The 16,277-nt window shown below is 47.6% G+C and overlaps 1 protein-coding gene across 4 annotated transcripts; it reads left to right on the top strand.

Moving 5' to 3' along the window:
* Positions 1-382: 382 nt before the first annotated feature.
* Cdan1 (codanin 1) lies at positions 383-13,957 on the top strand. 4 transcript variants are annotated; one of them, XM_085696371.2, is made up of 29 exons: positions 383-481; positions 697-1,187; positions 1,370-1,576; positions 1,772-1,941; positions 2,068-2,181; positions 2,260-2,338; positions 3,264-3,384; positions 3,546-3,655; positions 3,809-3,922; positions 4,038-4,127; positions 4,597-4,672; positions 5,167-5,372; positions 5,674-5,794; positions 5,931-6,077; positions 6,205-6,371; positions 6,699-6,786; positions 7,003-7,092; positions 7,276-7,330; positions 7,519-7,652; positions 7,733-7,836; positions 8,217-8,375; positions 9,009-9,072; positions 9,246-9,324; positions 9,504-9,652; positions 11,001-11,108; positions 11,192-11,255; positions 11,387-11,568; positions 12,490-12,597; positions 13,202-13,957. In XM_085696371.2, exons 1-29 carry the CDS (start codon positions 392-394, stop codon positions 13,325-13,327), a joined length of 3,813 nt encoding a protein of 1,270 aa, XP_085552497.2. In that variant the 5' UTR covers positions 383-391; the 3' UTR covers positions 13,328-13,957. The 4 variants fall into 4 exon arrangements, 3 of the variants coding, with proteins under 3 accessions (XP_085552497.2, XP_085552495.2, XP_085552496.2); XM_085696369.2 differs by lacking the exon at positions 3,809-3,922; XM_085696370.2 differs by lacking the exon at positions 3,809-3,922 and having other exon boundaries at positions 1,373-1,576.
* Positions 13,958-16,277: the final 2,320 nt, after the last annotated feature.

The raw sequence follows: 16,277 nt of genomic DNA on the forward strand, positions 1-16,277 counted from the left end.
TTTTTTTGGTTGGGGAGGGAGTGAATCAAAAAGCTCTGTTGTCGGTGGCTGGAGGCTGTGTTTATGGCAGATGTGTGGTCTGATAGGCTGGTGTCTTAGAGTTGTTCACTTTTTTTGCCTGGCCTCTCTTTCGGACTCGGGATCCCCGCAGAGCTGCGTCTGTCTCCTAGCAGCCCCGTCCAAGCTCATGCTGTTCCTGGGCCTATGCTGGCTGGGCCGGTAGTCTAGCGCCGAGAGCGCCGAGAACCTTCCCCGGCGGCCAGAGCCAGGCCCCACCCCGCAAGGCCCCGCCCCGCCGCCCAACGGTCGCTCCGGGCCGCCGGCTCCGCCCCTCCCGGCCGCCCGCGGCGCGTCTGCGCCTGCGCAGTAGACTCAGAGCGCCAGGACCGGGATGGCGGCCGTTTTGGAGTCGCTGCTGCGCGAAGAGGTGCCGGTCGCAGCCGCCGTGCGGTGGATCGCGCGCAGCACCCCGAGTTCGGAGGTAACAGTGCCGACGCGCCCTCAGGCCTGTCTGGAATGCGCTTCCCGCGGGGGACGCTGCCTCAGTCCCTTCTCCCAGCCGGCCCTGGTTGACGGCCCGCGCCTAGGGCGCTTCTCTGGGCGCCACTGCCGGGCCGCCCACCCTGCGGCCTGAGCGGCTGGCGGCCGGGGCTGTCAGCTGACCCTTTCGCCTCGCGACCTCTGCTTCTTCCCCAGGATAACTCCGAGGTGGCCGCTCTGAGCGCGCTTCGGCCTCTACGGAAGGAATTCGTGCCGTTCCTGCTTAACTTCCTGAGGGAGCAAAGCAGCCGCGTCCTCCCGCAGGGCCCCTCAACCCCGGCCAAGACCCCGGGCGCTTCGGCCACCTTGCCAGGGAGGCCGGGGGCCCCGCCACGGGGTGGCCGTGGGGCGCGCAGCCAGCTTTTCCCTGCGGCCGAGCCCCTCAGCACCGCTGCCGAGGCGCCTCTGACCCGCCGTGCGGGCCGCAGGCGGGGGACGGGACCGGGGCCGTCCCGCGAACGAGGAGGTCGCGGCCCCGGGGGCCCGGAGGAGGGGGGCAGCGGCGAGAGCCCGCCTTGGGCCGGGGGCCGGAAGCCTCGGGGCTCAGGCAGCCCCGGCAGCCCCAGACACTCTCTCTCTGATCCGCCAAACCTCAGCAACTTGGAGGAGTTCCCTCCCGTAGGCACCGTTCCTCCCGGCCCTGCAGGGTGAGAATAGGCCCTTATTGCAAGACATTGGCTAAAGCGGGGCTCAGCGCCCCACAGTAGAACGTGCGATGGTTAGAAGACTGAGAGGGAAGAAGCCACAATGAGGGGCTGCGGGTGGGGGGCGGTTGAAAGGGGCCCTGCTGTTGTGGGCTGATGTGAGAAAAACCTGTGATTACTCTCAGCAGGACGAAGCCTTCTCGAAGGATCAACCCAACTCCGGTGAGCGAAGAGCGGTCGCTTTCCAAGCCCAAGACCTGCTTCACCTCACCCCCAATCAGCTGTGTCCCCAGTTCCCAACCCTCAGCCCTGGACACTAGCCCTTGGGGCCTTGGCCTTCCCCCAGGGTGCAGAAGTCTGCAAGAGGAGCGGGAGATGCTCAGGAAGGCGCGGTATGGCTTTGCCGCCACCTGGGATGTCAGCTTCCCTCTTGTGCGGGACTTGCAGGGATTTCTCCTGAACTTGATTTCTCCCTTGGGGATTCTGGGTTTGCTTCTTGGGCTTTTGATACCTTCTTGGCAGAACCTGAGTATGACTGTCGCTGGAAAGCCAGGCTGAGTAATCTTGACATCCCTCTGTTCACATAGCTCCACGCAGCTGCAGCAGTCACCTACCCCGGCCTGTCCCATCCCAGAGCTGGGTTCTCCCATCCCCAGTCGGACAGGAAGCCTCACAGCAGAACCTGCTGACCCAGCTCGAGTGTCTTCTCGACAGCGCCTGGAACTGGTAGCCCTTATCTACTCCTCGTGCATTGCTGGTAAGTACGAGCAGTGGGAGCTGCGGTGGGTATGCTTGCCAACTACAGGGTAAGAGCATGGGTAAGGCACATAGAGCCCTGGTTGTCAGTGCCCAATGTTATGGCTTTTTTTTTTTTTTAATCTAGAGAACCTGGTACCAAACCTTTTCTTGGAGCTTTTCTTCGTCCTTCAGCTTCTTACTGCCCGGAGAATGGTGGCCACCAAGAATAGTGACCTTGACTCAAGTCAGGGCACCCTAGGTCAGTAAGCAAGTCTCATTTTGAGAACTGAGGTTTGCAGGTGGGATAGTTCTAACTAACCATTTGCTGTTGTCCTAGATCCCCTGGAAACGCCCCTGTTTCAGAGCATCCATGACTGCGTCTTCTTTGCGGTGCAGGTTTTGGAGCATCAGTTTCAGTGAGTTTTTCTAGCTGAGGCGGTGTGCTTAGTCTCATGTCTGTCTGCTTCTAGCCATTCGGGATGCATGATTGTGCTTAGCATAAATACTATGGCCCTAGACTTTTTTCACCTATTTTCTTGTTGGTTGGTTGATTCTTTTGAGACAGAGGCTTACTACTTAGCCCTTGGCTGGCCTTGAACTCCCTGTGTAGACCAAACTAGCCTTGAACTTACATAGATTTTCCATCCTCTGCCTCTCAAGTACTGGAACTAAAGGCACCAGTAACATTTAATTTTGTGTCAAGGCTGTGAGTTTCTCCCCTAAAGAAATTAAGTAGCGGACTGGAGAGATGACTCAGTGGTTAAGAACATTGCCTGCTCTTTCAGAGGTCCTGAGTTCAATTCCCAGCAACCACATGGTGGCTCACAACCATCTGTAATGAGGCATACACACAGACAGAATATTGTATGATATATATATATATATATATATATATATATATATATATATTATAAAATAGCTGGGTCTGGTGCCAAGACTGGATTGCAAGTTAAAAGAAGTTAAAAGACTGGCCCAGGTTGCAGAAAATGTAAAACCAGCTTTGAACTTAGTGAGGTATAGTCCCAAATAATAAATATACCAAAGAGGGGGACAAAGGGTCTAAGTATATAAATCAGTGGAGTGCTTGCCATCCATGTGGAGAGCCATGTATAAGACAAAAAAGAATAGTACTAATTAGACATGGAGACTGACTTATGTTTATAGCTATGTCTATGTTTCTAGCTTGCTCTCTTGATCTCAGCTCCATGAGGTCTTATTCTTCACCCTTTACCTTCATCAGATTAATCCTTAGCTTAGGCTTAAACACTGCCTTGTGTGTCAGGTGTACTTTGTGCTTGTAGCCTATGATTCAGTCTGTCATATGTGCTCCTGTCTTTGCAGGGTTCTCTCCTACCTGGACAAAGGGACCTTGAAACTGCTGGCTGAGAATGAGCGGCTGATGTGCTTCTCTCCAGCTCTGCAAGGCCGCCTTCGAGCTGCTTATGAAGGCAGTGTTGCCAAGGTAGTCACCCCACTTAGGATCCTAGTAGCCTACACATTTTGTAAATTCAGGCAAGCTTCATGGTGCTGTCAGGTGGGCTAACTTTGGACAGGAATAAGGGGTAAAGTCTTCTAACATGATTGCAGCAGGTCTTATTTCCTAATGTTATTGGCATGTTTTAGGTTTCTCTGGTGATACCACCCTCTGCTCAAGCTGTCTCCTTTCAGCCAGAAACTGACAATCGTGCCAACTTCTCCAGTGATCGAGCCTTTCATACTTTTAAAAAACAGAGGTGAAAAGAAGGGACTTGTTGAGGAGGGAATAGAAAGCAGTTTACTGTCATAGAAGTAGGACTTAGGCGCTAAAAGTGGTGGGTTAGTACTGTCAGGCCTTTTCTGACAGTCATCATAAAGCCTGTTGGCTTCATTCTGTTTCATGTCCACAGACCTGAATCCCTGAGCTTAGCCAACCATCTTAGGGTCAACTTTCCCTGTCCACAGATGCCTATGATGTGCTGCTGCTGGGTCTGTAACATACCATCATGTAGAGAACTATGGAGGTTAAGGATGGGCTGTGGGTAGGCCTATCTTAAACCTTCCAAGCAAGGGAAAGTGCTGTGGGAAGTGGGTGAAAGGCAACAGGGATTCAGCTGATCAAGCTTGCATGTCTTTCAGGGATGTGTTCTATGAGGTGCTTCGAGAGTGGGAAGATCACCATGAGGAACCCAGCTGGGATTTTGAGAAGGGCTTGGGTAGCAGGATCAGGTGGGTGCTCTGCCCTTGCTCAATTTATCTCCTTGCTCTGACAGTGAGCAGCAACCCAGTGATGTTTAGGGTGATTGTTGGGAAGCTTTGCCCTGTGTCTTCCTCAGTCTCTAGTTGTTGGTAACTACCTAGATGAAAAAGGATTTCTCTCTCTAGCTTCTCATACTCAGTGGCAAATGCTTGGGAAGGGACAAAGCTCATAGATCCAGGCTGCATAGGCAGATGACCAGGTTGTTGACCAAGTGTCCTCTCACATTGATCACGGAGTTCACTGTCACTGAGCATGGCCTGAAGAGCTGAGAGGACATTTCTTGGTGGGTTAAGCCTGTCTAGCCTGGAGGAATCTTGGTGGTGAAGGGAACACATCTTACTTTCTTCTGTGTGGGCCTCCTGGCAGTCTTCAGTAAACAGCCAGAATATGTTGTTTATCTCCTTCCCATGCGCTATATATCTGCCCCTTACTCCTCAGAGCCATGATGAGTCAACTGTCAGCAGCCTGCAGCCACAGCCACTTTGTCCGGCTTTTCCAAAAACAGCTTCTCCAGGTAACAACTGCAGCGGCAGCCAAAAGATGTGGGCAGCTAGGTCAAGGCTAGCAGTCTGGACCAGGTGGACCACCTGCTAGATTCTGGCTTAATTTAAAAGGATTTCTACTTTTGGTAGTTCAGACTGCCTTCTCTGACCTCATGCCCTTACCTAACTTCTCAACTACCATCCCTTTCTTGACTTGTGCTAAGGTACTTAGAGAGCTTAATAGTCAGGATCCTTTCAAATCCTACTTCTAGTGACCTGAGGTCAATGCTTGCTTTGTAGTTTCTGTCTCTTCTCCTTTCAGTTAAGAAGATAAGCCCTCCATAGTACTTTTTAACTTTCTTTCTTTCCTACCCAAGGTCTCACTCATGCTAGGCAAGTGTTTCCCATTGAGCTATATCCTAAGCCCATTTTTTCCTTACTTTGTTAAGTCTTTCTTTCTCATGGTTTTTGTTTGTTTGTTTGTTTTTGTTTTTTTTTGTATCTCTCCTCCCTTTGGACATCTCAGATGTGTCAGAGCCCTGGCAGTGCTGGGGGATCTGTCCTGGGTGAAGCTCCAGATGTGTTGAATATGTTAGGAGCTGACAAGCTGGGACGGTTGCGGCAGCTCCAAGAACGCCTTGTAGCCCCTCAGAGCAGCGGGGGACCCTGCCCACCCCCCACCTTCCCAGGCTGTCAAGGCTTCTTCAGGGATTTCATCATGAGTGCCAGCAGGTAAGGGTCACCTGTGTCTCACCAGGAGAAAGACTGAGACCAGGAAAGGTTTGCTTTCCCCAGAGGGCAAATCACTGGACATGTCTGGAAGTGATTTCTGTGTTCTGTCATTTATATTTGCTGGCTCTCATCTTTCTTCTAGTTCTTGCATCCACATAGGTAATGCCATTGTCCTTTAGCCTCCCCATCTTCCTGTGAGTCCTTTCTGGGGTACCTCTTCTAATCACTAGTTCTTTTTCTTCTTCTTTTTAAATATGTTTCAGTGATTTTTATTTTATCTTTTACTCTTCCCCTACCCAAGCTTCCATTTTAATCAGCATCTTATGGATAGTTTGAGCTTGAAGATTCGGGAACTCAATGGCCTTCCCCTGCCTCAGCATGAACCTGGTGATGAAGATGGGGAGTCAGATGTGGACTGGCAGGTTAGAAAACAATAAGGGAGATGGTGGGGTCTGATTGAGGAGGGAAAGGATATATGTTTAAGGGAAACTTAATGGATTTTAAATTGTTCTAGAAGACTTACGCAAAGGACATTGTTTTACTTGATTCTTTATGTAGGGTGAAAGGAGGCAATTTGCTGTAGTGCTTCTTAGTCTTAGACTTTTGGCTAAATTTCTGGGCTTCGTGGCTTTCCTACCATACCGAGGACCTGAACCACCTCCAACCCGTGAACTTCAGGACTCTATTCTGGCCCTCAGGAGCCAGGTGAGTGCATGGGAGATCTGGGTAAGGAGGACCTGGGTAGACCAGCCTGATTTCCTTGGCTATTCTAGAAACCTGGCAGGTTAGAGGGTGGTCAGCCCCCTCATTGACAAAATCCTGGCTTTCTCAGGTCCCTCCTGTCTTAGATATACGGGCTTTGCTGCAGCAGGGGTTGTGGGCCCGCCGGGCAGTACTCACTGTGCCCTGGCTGGTGGAGTTCCTCTCTTTTGCTGACCACATTGTCCCCTTGTTGGACTACTACCGGAGTGTCTTTACTCTCCTGCTGCACTTACATCGGTGAGTAGAACAAGACTTATTTGTATAGTAGCCCTGTTATTTATAAAGAGGGCCTAGAAGTCTATATGTCTTTGTGGTTCCACAGCCATAACAGCCTCTGGAGAGGCAGAACTGTGATAGTTATTTTCCATTCCCTTGGTCCTTCCGTCAGTCTTTTAGCCTAGCAAAGAAGGATGTGAAGTGCAAGTCTCACTGAGATCCTGTTTGTCTTCTCAGTAGTAGTGTGATTTCGGTCTCCTTTTGCGAACTTCCTTCCCATTGACAGCTTTTATTTACTCCTTTCTATCCTTGGCACAGGTCTGTTTATATCCTCTGTTTACCTTTTAGGAGTTTGGTCTTATCGAAGGAGAATGAAGGGGAGATGTGCTTCCTGAACAAGCTGCTACTGCTTGCTGTCCTAGGCTGGCTTTTCCAGGTAGGATGGGCTGGATAGGGTAGTGGGTGACTGCTGTGGTGGGGCAGGAAAGCTGTAGAGTCTGAACAAGGCAGGGACAGAAAAGGAAGGTTCTGAGAGGGATGGGTATTGCTAAGGCTTCAGAAGACAACTTACTTGACCCGAGGCCCCAGTAGATGAGAAAGTATGACAAGTCTCAGAGTGACAGCGGAGCTCTAACTGCCTTCCTCTTACCAGATACCGACAGTTCCTGAGGATTTGTTCTTTCTAGAAGATGGTCAGGTAGATGCCTTTGAGGTGGACACAGCTACTTCAGAGCATGGTTTGGTGAGTGTTGGGGGTCAAACCAGGGTCATGTGAATCCAAGGAATTATTTAATTAGATAAAGGCCCAGCAGGAGACAAGCTAGGAAAGACTTAAGATGTTTCTCCTGCTTGACTTCCATTTCTGTGCATTTGTGAGGAAAGGGACACTGCCTTCCCCTTCCAAACCTGGCCTGTTCTTCCGCAGGACAGTGTGCCTGTTGTGGACCAGCAGCTGCTGTATACCTGCTGCCCCTACATTGGTGAGCATCCCTGTCTCCCCTATGGTCAATGCATGTCTTATCATGGACACCCAAGAAGACCTGACTCCTTAGTACATTGCTCTGTTCTTAGACTCTCTGGGTATTTCATCCTCTTTGCTCCATAAAGGCTATGCTGTTTGGGGGAGGGGGTGGTAATTTTGGAATTAAGACCTTTGAATCCTCTACAGGAGAACTCCGGAAACTGCTTGCTTCCTGGGTTTCAGGCAGCAGTGGGCGGAGTGGGGGTTTCGTGAGGAAAATCACTCCCACTACCACCACCAGTCTAGGAACCCTGCCTCCCAAGACCAGCCAGGGGTTGCAGGTAAGGGCAAAGGGTAGGGAAATGGGGAGGCAGAAGGGAGCCCTCATGGTACTAATACTTCTGTCTTCACCTCCTGCCAGGCTCAGCTTGCCCAGGCCTTTTTCCACAACCAGCCACCCTCCCTGCGTAGGACTGTAGAATTTGTGGCAGAAAGAATTGGATCGAACTGTGTCAAACACATCAAGTAAGAGTGAAATGAGAGTCCTAGTCTTTTTTTTTTTAAAGACTTTTTTATGAATTATTTAACTTTATGTGCATTGGTGTGAAGGTATCAGATCCCTTGGAACTAGATTTGCAGACAGTTGTGAGCTGTCATGTGGGTGCTGGGAATTTTAACTGCCGAGCCATCTCTCTAGTCCCCAAGAGTCCTAGTCTTAATTCCTTATCATTTTCTTCCTTTAAATTCTTAGCACCTAGTTGTCAAACTGAGCAAATTCTCCTGGGGGGGTCAAGAGGCTGAAATTATATCCTTTGAAGGGCATTTTGACCAAATCTCTGTTTGCAGCCCCTTTTCTCTTAACCCAGCTAACTGCCCCCCCCCCAACTTTGTTCTCTCTGATAAAGGGCAACGCTGGTGGCAGATCTGGTGCATCAAGCTGAGTCACTTCTTCAGGAGCAGCTGGTGACACAAAGAAAGCAAGGGGGAGACCCAGCCCAGCTGTTGGAATTCTTATGTTCTCAACTGTGCCCCCATGGGTCTCAAGCATTGACCCAGGGACGGGAGTAAGAACTGTCGATCTGTTTGACCCTCCTAATCTCTTGAAGTCTCCTCTTGGTTTTTGTTAGCTTTTTGTTTCTTTTTTTGGTTTTCCGAGACAGGGTTTCTCTGTAGCTTTTGGAGCCTGTCCTGGAACTAGCTCTGTAGACTAGGCTGGCCTCAAACTCACAGAGATCCACCTGCCTCTGCTGGGATTAAAGGTGTGCACCACCACCCCTGGCTAGCTTTTTGTTTCTTGAGACAAGGTCTTACTCTAGTCTAGGCTGACCTGACTCCAAACTCCTAAGTGCTGAGATTCTAGGCATGAGCTACCACACCCAGCTTCCTTTAGATTTTTTTTCCTGTCCTTTCACATCCCTCTTGTTCCATTTCTTTTCTTTCCACCTCTTCTTTGCTCTGATCCCTTTTCTGAAGGGTTATGTCTTTGGGTACAAAGTCCAGATATTAGATTGGAAGAGTGCGTGTAATGTAGGGCTAATGGGTGGGTTTCTCCTTCCTCCAGCATCTGTTGTAGGGCAGGAGAATGGACAGCACTTTCTTCTGAGATAGAGTTTCCATGTCATAGGCCTGGTGCTCTTGGACATTTATTTTGTCAGTCTACAGTATTTAGATGTTGACCTCCTCCTGTCTTTTCTCAGGTTTTGCCAAAAGAAGAGCCCCATTGCTGTGCGAGCACTGCTGCCAGAAGAAACTCCAGCTGCTGTACGTAGGAAGGAAGCCTGCAGCTAGCAGGCCAGTAGGCATGCATGCATGTGCACATATGTGTACACATGCACCTGTGTGAGGCTGCTGTAGGGTAGGGTGGGTCTTGAACTGTAGCATCTAATGTTGTACCCGCCTTCCCAAATCCCTGACTCAGCACTCCTCTGCCACAGGTTCTAAACAGTGCAGAGAACATTGCTGTGGGGCTTGCAACAGAGAAAGCCTGCTCTTGGTTGTCAGCCAACATTACAGGTGAGGTCTAGGAAAGGAGTGACTGAACCGAGTTTTTAAAGGTGGACATCAGGGTATTGAGCAGTTTTTGGGAGATTAGGTGAGCCAGTTAGAGCCAGTGAAAGGTGTGGGTTGTCATGGCAAGCCCATGCAAGGGGACACTCTAGTGACTCCATTCTTGTTCTCCCTCTGCCTGGCAGCGCTGATTAGAAGGGAGGTGAAAGCAGCCGTGAGTCGCATGCTACGAGCCCAGGGTCCTGAGCCAACTGCCCGGGTGGAGCGGAGGGGCTGCTCCCGAGCCTGTGAGCACCATGCTCCCCTCCCCTCCCACCTCATCTCCGAGATAAAAGTACACAGCTACCCTACTCCCTTTGGCTTTCCCACTCCCTCTCCCTGCTGCTTGTTTCTTTTTTCACATTGGCTTCGGGATTTGTATAGAAGCTTTGTGTGTTGTCTGGCTGGTTTCTGTTTCTTGCCATACTGAATGGGATTACATAGAGCAAAGCTGAATTGGTTTTCCTAAGTAAGACTTTTGTTCTAGAATCACCCCAAAAGTTAGATCTAAAGGGTTGTTTTTTGAGGCAGGGTACCACTATGTAGCTCTGGCTGGCCTAGAACTCATTGTGTATACCAATTTAACCTCAGATGTACAGAGATCCACCTATGTCTGCCTTCCCAGCACTGCGATTAAAGGTGTATGTCACAACAACAGGCCAGACCTAAAGTTTTTAACTAAATGCATCTTATATATGTGGTAAAAGTGACTGTAAAGTATAGTGGAAAAATTTGGGGGGAGGCATTTCAGTGTCTGGATGTGGTTTCTGTACTATTCTTCCATGTGGGAGATAATGCTATTAAGCATAAACTATCCATTCTAATGGATAATGAGACTTGGATTTTCAGCTATTCTGGAGGCTGGGGCAGGAGGATCACAGAACTAGGCCAGTCTGGTCAGCTTAAATAACTGTCTTCAAAATTTATAAAACAAGTATATAGTGTAAGCTTTATATATTATCCCTTGGTATGGGGTTGGGGACTGACTCTATAGAGGAAGAATCAGCACAAAAAAAAAAAAAAATGGTCCAAAATGATTTAGTTTTGTAAATAAAGTTTTATTGAATGAAGTCACATCCGTTTGTTTATAAAACATCTGTGACTGCCTTTTTGGTATCAAAGCAGAGATGAATGATTGGAGCAATATTTAGGCCTTGAGACTCCCAAGGCCTAAAATACTATCTAGTGGTCTGGGAATAAAGATGTAGAATAGAGACTAGAAAGCAAAGTCCCTCAGTGGGGACTGTAGGAAGGAGAAGGAAAGGTGTCAGATATGCAGATGATTTCTATTTTGAGATGTCTGAGAAGGTGTTAAGACTCTAGATAGGACAGTTTCTCTAATGTTTTAAGATGCCTTCCGGGAATTGGTTAGATAGTTTTGTCTCGAGGTGAGTAACATCTTTGGAGCTCTCTGGCAGCACGCAGTCTGTAGGCTTATCACTTCATCTACTTCCCGGGTTGTCAACATAATTGTTTATCCTAGCTTTCCTATACTGCCTGAGCCTCAGCCCTAAGAACACCTTGTCCCAGTTGCTTCACCCCCTTGGGCTCTATTTTCCTTCTGCCTCTCTCCACCGGCTGGTTTCCATCCCAAACTAAGTTTCTGTCAGCCTGGCATAAGGTCTCAACACTGCTCTCTACAGGATGTGCTCTCCCTGGCTGCGGGGCCTCGGAACCCTGAGGAGGGAGTTTCCCCAGAGCATCTGGAACAGCTCCTAAACCAGCTGGGCCAGTCACTGCGATGCCGCCAGGTGAGATGTGGCATGAGCCACCATTGTCTTAGGGCCAGTCCTTAGACTAGCAAGGACTCATGTCTCCCCCTTTTCCGCTATAGTTCCTGTGCCCAACTGCTGAGCAGCATCTGGCCAAGTGCTCTGTGGAGTTAGCTTCCCTCCTGGGTATGGTTCTTTTTCCATCAAATCCCTCATGCCACATTCCTCAAACCCCAAGGTTGGGTACAAACAAGATTAAGAGCATGGGGCATGCTCTTCTGCCTCCATTTAAACTTACTGTCTTTCTCTTCCTATAGTTGCAGACCAGATCCCCATCCTAGGGCCCCCAACACAGCACAGGCTAGAGCGAGGACAGGCTCGAAGGCTTCTGCACATGCTGCTTTCCTTATGGAAGGATGACTTCCAGGGGCCAATTCCACTACAGCTTCTACTCAGCCCAAGAAATTTGGGGCTTCTGGCAGATACTCGGCCAAGGGAGGTAAGTCAGGCACAGGTTCTCTGTCTGTAGTTTTGGTTTCTTTTGGGGTGGGAGGTTAGATATATTTTATGTGTACAAAGTTTTTGCCAGCACGCATGTATGTGTACTGTGTGCATACGTTTTGGGATCCCTTCGAACTAGGGTGGCTATGAACCACCATGTCAGTACTAAAAATTGAACTTGCTAAACAACAAGTGCTCTTAACCTCTAGCCATCTCTCTAGGCCCATGTGTATGGATTTTCAAATAGGATCTCACTCTAGTCTGCAGCATTCTTCCTGCCTCTGCCTCCCACGTGCTGATTACAGATGTGAGCTACCGTGCCTACCTAGCTCCTCCACTCATGTTGAGTGTTAAGGGGATTCTGTTATGTGTGGGGCTGTACTTGTTAGTGAGCACTGTTCATGGTAAATCTGAAGGTCATTAATTGGATAAATTAGGAGGGTATTGGGCTTCTAGAATTTTCCTTTCTTTAGCTCCCCCAGCACTCAGGCTACAGATAAACAAACACAGGTTTCCAAACGCAGGCCATTATGTTTGCACATCAGGCACTTTACTGAGCTCTCTCTTCATCCCTGCAAGTCATGTTCTTAACATTATGCAGTGCTTCATCCCAATGTTTTGTTTTGTTTTGTTTTTAGAACAGGGTTTCTCTATGTAGCTCTGGCTGTCCTGGAACTTGCCCTATATACCAGGGTGTTCTCGAACTCAGAGGTCTGCTTGACTCTGCCTCCTAAGTGTTGGGTTTAAAGGCATGTGCCACCACCATTGCCCAGGTGCAGCAAGTGCCTTAACAGCATGCCGAGCCGTCTAACTCCAGCTGTCTTTTCTCTTGGGACTATTGTTCAGTTCTTAGTCCCTACTGTTAAGAGTACTATGTATGGTCTTGACAACTTTTGACCTTCTCTGTGGTGGTTTGCAGTGGGACCTGCTACTGTTCTTACTCCGGGAGCTGGTAGAAAAGAATCTCATGGGACAGCTGGAGATAGAAGCCTGTTTGGGAAACCTTAATGAGGCCCAGTGGCCAGGGGTAAGGAATCTTAATCTCTTATTATTAATTGTCTTATATGAAGAGAGAAAATGTCTCATTTGTCCTAAAGATTGCCTATGTAGCCCAGGCTAGCCACAAGCTTGCATTCCTTCTGCTTGCTGAATGCTGGGATTTCAGTGCTGGGACTGAAAATCCATGGCACTCAAAAATGCATGGCAGCTACATGCATTTTTGCCATGTGTTTCCAGTACTGGGTTTGATCTGTGTGACTACTTTGCAAGACTCAGAAGACCAAAGGAGAAGGACAATTGGAAAGCAGCACAGCACAGTGAATATTTGGAATTTGAAAGTCAGATTTCAGTTTGTGTTTAAAATGTTCTTGTGATTGAGAGCAAAACAGTATCCATAAAATAAGATTAAGATTTTGTGCCTCAGCTTCCTGTCAGAGTCCACTTTCCCTGCTAGAACTTAAGCCTTGGCTTGCTAGTCTGGGAGGTTTCTATCAATTTTTCCATAGAAGGCATTGGGTGAAATTCATGGGTTGTCATTCTCTCCACTGTCTGTGAGAGCTTGTTTGGTACTTACCTTAGAAAGGGCAGACCATCTAGAATTCTTTTCTCTTTAACTTTTTTACTTGTTTCAGGACTTCTCAGAAGAATTATCAACACTATTTCGCTTGTTCTTAGCTGAGCCCCATCTGCTAGAACCCCAGCTAAGAGCTTGTGAACTTATGCAACCAAACCGTGGAACAGTGCTGGCCCAAAGCTAGGGCTGGGAAGCAGCCCTCTTGGGCATGACTCCAGAACCTGCCTCCTGTGCCTCAGAAGGAGGCTCAAGAGCCCACTGCACGCCTTGCTGGGGCAAGAGTGGCCATACCTGTAATCAGGCTTACTGCTTCTAAGTGAAGGAAGTGTGTAGCTGCAGAGCATCTACAGACAAGGGCCTCAACACCTGAAGTCTTGAAGAAGGAGAATCGGATTCAGAGTCACAGTGGAAAAGCCTAGACTCCAATCTTGGAGCAGAAGGAAGGCTTGCATTTCTCATTTGGATGCTAAATGAAATGCATGTGTGCTGGTCAGTGCATTTCAAGCCTCAAGTTGCTGCTATCCCAGCATTTCTTAAAACTTATTCTGAGAAATCTTGATAGGCAAAGGACTGCTTTACTTGTGAGAAAGTTAACAAAACATGGATTTGGAAGTCTACATTTTCTCACCTACAGAAGCTGGACTGTCACCCTACCCCCAAATATTGACAGCCTATTAAAAGGTAGGACACATCTATGTGAAACTTGGTCTTACGTGGACCTTCACCTCTTTGCAGGGAACTTAGTCCTCAGACCAAGCATGGTGTAGAAAATTAGGGATTTGGGTCTTTTATAAATAAAACTTTTAACAAGGTCTTGATGGCTATTTTCCCCTGCTTTTATTTATCCCCTTTCTGAAAGCAGGCTTTGTGCATTGCAGTGAGTGAACTGCCTTGTCTCTTCATGATGCTTGCATTCTTTCATGCTGAGACCCAGTCTTAGAGATACAATCTGCTATGAACTATGGCCATCTACTATCGACATATTCCCTGATGCCTAGGCTGGCCCACATGGCTGGTAACTTTGGTGATATCTGTATTATTGACCCTGGAATGTCTGATTTATCTCAGAACTTACTATTGAGCAAAAGCAGTCTTCTGGGTTATAGTTGTCAAGACCTCGTTTCAATAAATGGGCAGGTGATTTTTAAAAAATTATTTTTATTGCACTTAGCATGTCTGCACATAAGTGCTAAGGCACACTTCTAGAGGTCGGAGAACTTCTTGTAGTCAGTTCTTCCACCAGGTGGATCCCAGGGCTTAAATTCAGGTCATAAGGCTTGGCACCAAGTCATTTTGATAGCCTCTGGAACCATTGATTTTAAGAAAGAAGATAGTAGATAGTATTTTGATAATGTGCTTTATCCCTAAAAAATACTGGGCTTTTTGTTTTGGGAGTAAGACTTGGACTTTAATGGAAGTATCAGAAGTTTTCTCAGTGATAAATAACTCTTGAAGCTACATGTAAAATATTTGTATGCAGCATATCTTAGTTTGCTGCTGTCAAAAAGGCTTCTGACCGAAGGAAAGTTAAGTTTCTCTAAACTTAAACTCACTTACCCATTGGTGTATCATCTCCTTCCCTTAACTCCTTTTTATTTTATTAAAAAAAAAAAAGATTTAATGTACATTGGGGTTTGCCCTACATGTATGTCTGTGTGAAGATGTCTGATCCCCTAGAACTGGAGTTACAGACAGTTGTGAACATGTGGGTGCTGGGAATTGAACCTGGGTCCTTTGGAAGAGCAGCAAATGCTTTCAACCGCCAAACAGCCTCCTGCCCCTTAACTCTTTTAAAATGCTTGAGCATCAAAGTGTTTTTCCAGGTCTAGGATTGGGCCCAGGGGCCTTGCCTCACACATTAACCACAAACTTAGACTGCTCAGTTCTGTCAGTACTGGTATCAAGCCTAGGGAGTTATTCTACCACTGACTGAGCTTCAAGCCCAATAGACAGTCATAAATTTTCTTTTCCTCTTTCTGTTCTTAGAGGTCAGTATTAGAAGGGTGTGGTTGAACCACAGCCCTGCCCCAGAAAGCTGCGAGCCCTGGTAAAGGTGAGCAGTAGGCTAACAGCCAATTCTTACATTGTTTGGGAAAGCCTGCTGTTTAAATTGCAGGACTCAGCTATGAAGAAAGCCTTAAGGTGCACACAGAGAAACTTGCAAGACACTTGCTCAAACGACTGTTGATAAAGATAGGCAGCTAATGAGCTAGATAGGGGACTAGTCATTCTCCTTTCTGTACATAAGTACTTTTTTGAGGATGTCTGATTTATCTCAACTTCCTTCTAACCATAAGCAGTCTTCTGGATTATAGTAGGTGATAATTGTACCGTGTGTTCTGTGGACCAGTAGCCATAGCACCTGGGACTTTCTAGAGGTAAAAATACTTAGCTCCCAACCTGGCCAGGAACAGGTTCCGCTTGGGGTGATTCTCATGCTCTCCAAAGCCTGATTTACCCTTTGTCTTTTGCAATAGGATCAGTGCAGGTCCACAAATATGGAAATACACTGTGGTCAACTATTGCTTAATACATAATGGCATAGTGTTACAACTACATCTATCTTCTTTAATAGATTCTTGGGTTTCCCCCCCCCTCCTGTATCCTTTAAATTTAATATTATCTAGAGATGATTTAACTATGTATAAATAATTACAAGAAATTTTTGCTTGAATATCTTTTGATCTATGGTTAAATAGATGGATGTGGGACATGAAGCTACAGAGAGTTGACTATGTGACAGATGGCTTACCATCTTATGCTAGATAGCCAGCCTATTCCGATTCCTACAGTTCCTGAACTCATAGGAAATACCAGCACATGCATGTAAGCAGAAAATGTCAACTCTGGATCATAAGTAGACATGGCCATCATGACCCTCAAGGATTTTTTTCCCCCTTTTGGTTTTTCCAGATAGGTATAGCCCTGGCTGTCCTGGAGTTCACTCTGTAGACCAGGCTGGCCTCAAACTCTCAGATCCACCTGCCTCTGCCTCCTGAGTGCTGTGATTAAAGGTATGTACCACTACTGCCTGGATATTTTTGTTTTGTTTTGAACAAATATTTTGACTTTTTTTCGGTCAATAGTCTCAGTAAGGCACTTATATGAAAAGAAGCAGAAGCAGAAACTAAGAA

Source organism: Myodes glareolus, chromosome 10 (genome assembly GCF_982192425.1).
Source record: "Myodes glareolus chromosome 10, mMyoGla1.1, whole genome shotgun sequence".
NCBI classification, from domain to species: Eukaryota; Metazoa; Chordata; class Mammalia; order Rodentia; family Cricetidae; genus Myodes; species Myodes glareolus.